Here is a 3,419-nt window from a genome sequence, read left to right on the forward strand (position 1 = left end):
GGAGACCGACACCTCATCCAGCAACTCTGGAAAACCGGCAGGAGTTGCCTCTTTCTCCTCGCTGTTTGGGGCACATTTTTCCCCTCGTAACGGGACCTAGAGGTCTCCTTGGCCATCTCGGGCCATGAGATGTCTAGCCTGGATGCAGCACGTTGGCACAAGGCCTGCAGGTCCACGCTGAGACATGGCGAAGCTGGTGTGCTGTCGCCTGGGGGAGCAGCCATCGCTCCCGGCATTGAAGCCCGAGCTGGTGGCATGAAGACGTCCTCTTCTTGCTCATCTGAGTTGGAGAGTAGGAACTCAGAGGAATCCTCTTCGTTCTCCACGCCTTCCGACTCCAGGATATCGTCCGCGAGTGTGGCCATGGTGAGGTCCAGCTGGGAGCCCCAGCTTGGCGTAGCCAGGGGTCCCAATCTCACGTCTCTCGCTGCTACCGAGTTCCAGCCTGACTCAGGGCGGGACTTTGACTTCGCAGCTGCCGCCGTAGATGAACCCCAGACCGACACAAAGGTTCGACTTTAGCGGTGGGTGCCCTCGTGTCCTGGTAGCCGTCCGGCGCGCCAGTGTACACGAGGGATCCCATGCTCGCCAGGTTAGCTTGGCTAGCTAGCCGACGGCGGAGGCTCTTTCGGGACAAGCCGGAGCAATGTCCGCACGAGCCGGGGTTATCGACAGCCTCCTGGGCGTGTTCCAGCCCGAGGCAGGACGAGCAGACCTGGTGTGTGTCTGTGTCCGAGATCTTGAACCCACAGCCACAGAGCCTTGCAACTGAGTTCCCGGCTCCTCTGGTGTGAGGGAGAGAGGCGTCCATCTTGCCTGCCGTGGTGACGGCGTGGAGAGGGCCCGCTCTCAGCAGGAAAGTTGCAGGGGAAAAAATCTAAGAACTCGTCCTTAGTCCGGAGAAAAGCGACGGCGTAGATTTATTTCCGAAAGGGGTATTAACTGGTGTGTTAATAGCCCTTAATTATTTTCTTATCTGGTATGAGAATAGAAGAAAACGTCCTCGCCGTCGTTAGCTAGCTAACATGTTGTGTTCTTGATGGTCTGTCTGTGTGAAACTTTAAAAGACTACAAGAGTAATAGGTCATATTTATTAATTAATGAAGAAAGTGGAAGATGTCCTAATTTAAGTTATATGACCTGATGTTCTTACCTGTGATAAGACTGGAAACCAGCAGGGGCAGCACCAGCATCTGAAGCATTCTCATCAGCAGCTCCCCAGGGAACGAGAAGAACTTCATCTCCCGGTACGACATCTTGTAAGGCCGCAGGCCAAATCCCATGATAGTGCCTGCAATGATAATAAGATGTGGAAGAAAAGTCCAAACCTGATCAGAATTTCAAGACCAGATAATCTAGTTGACACATGTTGTTTGATATAAGCATATTACAGCAAAATCAAGCATATTTATGAATGGGGGGGGGCTGAGGTTTGTATTGTAACACAAAACTGCCTTGCAGACTCATATTATAAAATAGAAAATACAGTGTAGTCTGCCTATGGTGCAGGAGAGTTGGGGCTCCGATGATCCAGGTTTAAGCATGAGTAGCATTGTTTCGAGGAATTGCATTTGCTTTGCTCGTTGTATATAACTTGATTAACTTTTTTTTTGTGTGATATTCTTCAGTCTCTGAAACCTTATATTCATCTATCAGTTATCCCCTGCAGCTCTATCCACCAACAGGGCCCAGGTGGTTGACCCGGCAGCCTGAAGTGAAGTTAACACTATCCTGAATGCAGCAATCAGGATGTGTGTTTGTCATGGCATGGTGTAATTCTAGCAGGGTTGCAGATGTGCAGGCGGTGGGTGGGCCTGGCTTACTTCCTACTGAGACCGACTGAAAAGGTTAATGGCAGCAGGTCAAGGGTCAGCTGCCGGGTCAGACTAAGGCCTGCCTGCTAGGTTCATCTGAGGTCCCTTTATTCTCTCATCCTCCACCGTTTGTTTCTATTCTTTTCCTTCTTCCGTCCTGCTACAGGGGAGTTGCTTACACCAGATAGACGTAATGATGAGACAGAAAATCTCCTGCCTTTTTCTGTAAGTGCTAACACATTCTTCTCCAATAATATTCAATCAATTAAATTACCATGTGGTGCCTGGACTAGTCTTACTAGACCAAGAAAAGGTTCTCACTTACCAATAATGACACCAGCGACAGTAAGGATAACAAAGGAATTTCTCATGAAGCATCCTCTCAAATCGTCCTTCGTGATGCTCTCCACTCTCTTCTTGGCCAGCAGGGATCGGGACTGGACCCCGGCCCGGATCTGCTGCAGCCCGCTCCGGGTCCTCTGTGGGTTCTCCCCATTGCTCTGAGTCATAGCTGCTGCTGGGTCTTCAGATGCGTTATTGACCTGCAGGAACTCAAGTTAACTGTAAGGAGGACGCCTTAAAGGTGCTGCTGAACCCCTGCTCTTTTTAACACGCGTCCTTTGGCTTAAGTATTGTTAAGTGTCCTAGTCGAAAGGGAAGACATATTGTCCTAGCGTTAAAAACATTGGTTGACCAAAAAAAAAACAATGATGAAAGGTAGAAAAGCACTTTGTCACACTCTTAGTTAAGTCAGATAATAATAGATTTAAAACACATTTTAAGTTGTGCTTTGTATTATTGATATGCTTAACTCAAAACGCAGCATATAGGAGTGATTACCGGTGCCTAATAATCATGAAACCCCCAAAATATGCATAAAAACATAAATGAAATGCATGCATGCATGTGTTTCATTCACAAATGTAAAGGCATGCACACTTCCTTATACGTACACTTGAGTCACTACAACACACGTGTTGTTATGCTGATAAGGATTCAAGGTCTCATACATGCAGATACACACAGTTACAACGGTCAAATGGTAAAATGCATTTGCAGGCACATTTAAAAATGGTAAAATACTAAAATAGAAGTAGTTTCTGTACCTTTAGACTTCAGCAATAAGTTCCTCTGGAGTAATGTTTTCTTTCAGAGGTAAAGTTCTGGTTTAAAACCCAGTGTGAGAGAGACAGAGGAGCTCTTTGGTTGGGAGCTGGTTGGTGTGAGCAACCAGCAATGAAGAGAAAGAGAAGTAAAAAGAGGAGAGGGGGGAGAAAAGAGAGGAGGGAGCAGCAGCGAGATGAGGGAATGAAAGGGCCAGTAAGAACGGAGGCGGTGCAGTAGAAGAAAAACTAGTCACTCACACAGTGTGGGCTTTTGGGGAGGTGAGGCGGGATCTAAGAAAGTGAGGTAATTTAGAGAAGGAGGGTGCTTTTCAGACAGAGGGGAGTTTGACGAATAATGAGCTTTCCAAGCAGGAAAAAGAGAAAGGACCTTCTTATTTCTTCTATCCCTCTCAGCCTTCCTTTCAAATGGTTTTTCACGCTTGAGAAATTCACCCTGATTGAAGATTCCTGTGGAGAGTGAGTCAACAGTGAAGTAAAA

At 47.4% G+C, this 3,419-nt stretch overlaps 1 protein-coding gene across 1 annotated transcript; it reads right to left on the reverse strand.

The window, feature by feature from the left end:
* Positions 1–1,121: 1,121 nt before the first annotated feature.
* Positions 1,122–3,116, reverse strand: LOC104956385 (excitatory amino acid transporter 1-like). Its single transcript, XM_010783867.1, has 3 exons — positions 2,921–3,116; positions 2,140–2,458; positions 1,122–1,291 (listed from the first exon to the last, which is right to left on the reverse strand). Exons 2-3 carry the CDS (start codon positions 2,321–2,323, stop codon positions 1,122–1,124), a joined length of 354 nt encoding a protein of 117 aa, XP_010782169.1. The 5' UTR covers positions 2,324–2,458; positions 2,921–3,116.
* Positions 3,117–3,419: the final 303 nt, after the last annotated feature.

This window comes from Notothenia coriiceps, unplaced genomic scaffold (genome assembly GCF_000735185.1).
Source record: "Notothenia coriiceps isolate Sejong01 unplaced genomic scaffold, NC01 NC01_scaffold00025913, whole genome shotgun sequence".
Classification (NCBI taxonomy): Eukaryota; Metazoa; Chordata; class Actinopteri; order Perciformes; family Nototheniidae; genus Notothenia; species Notothenia coriiceps.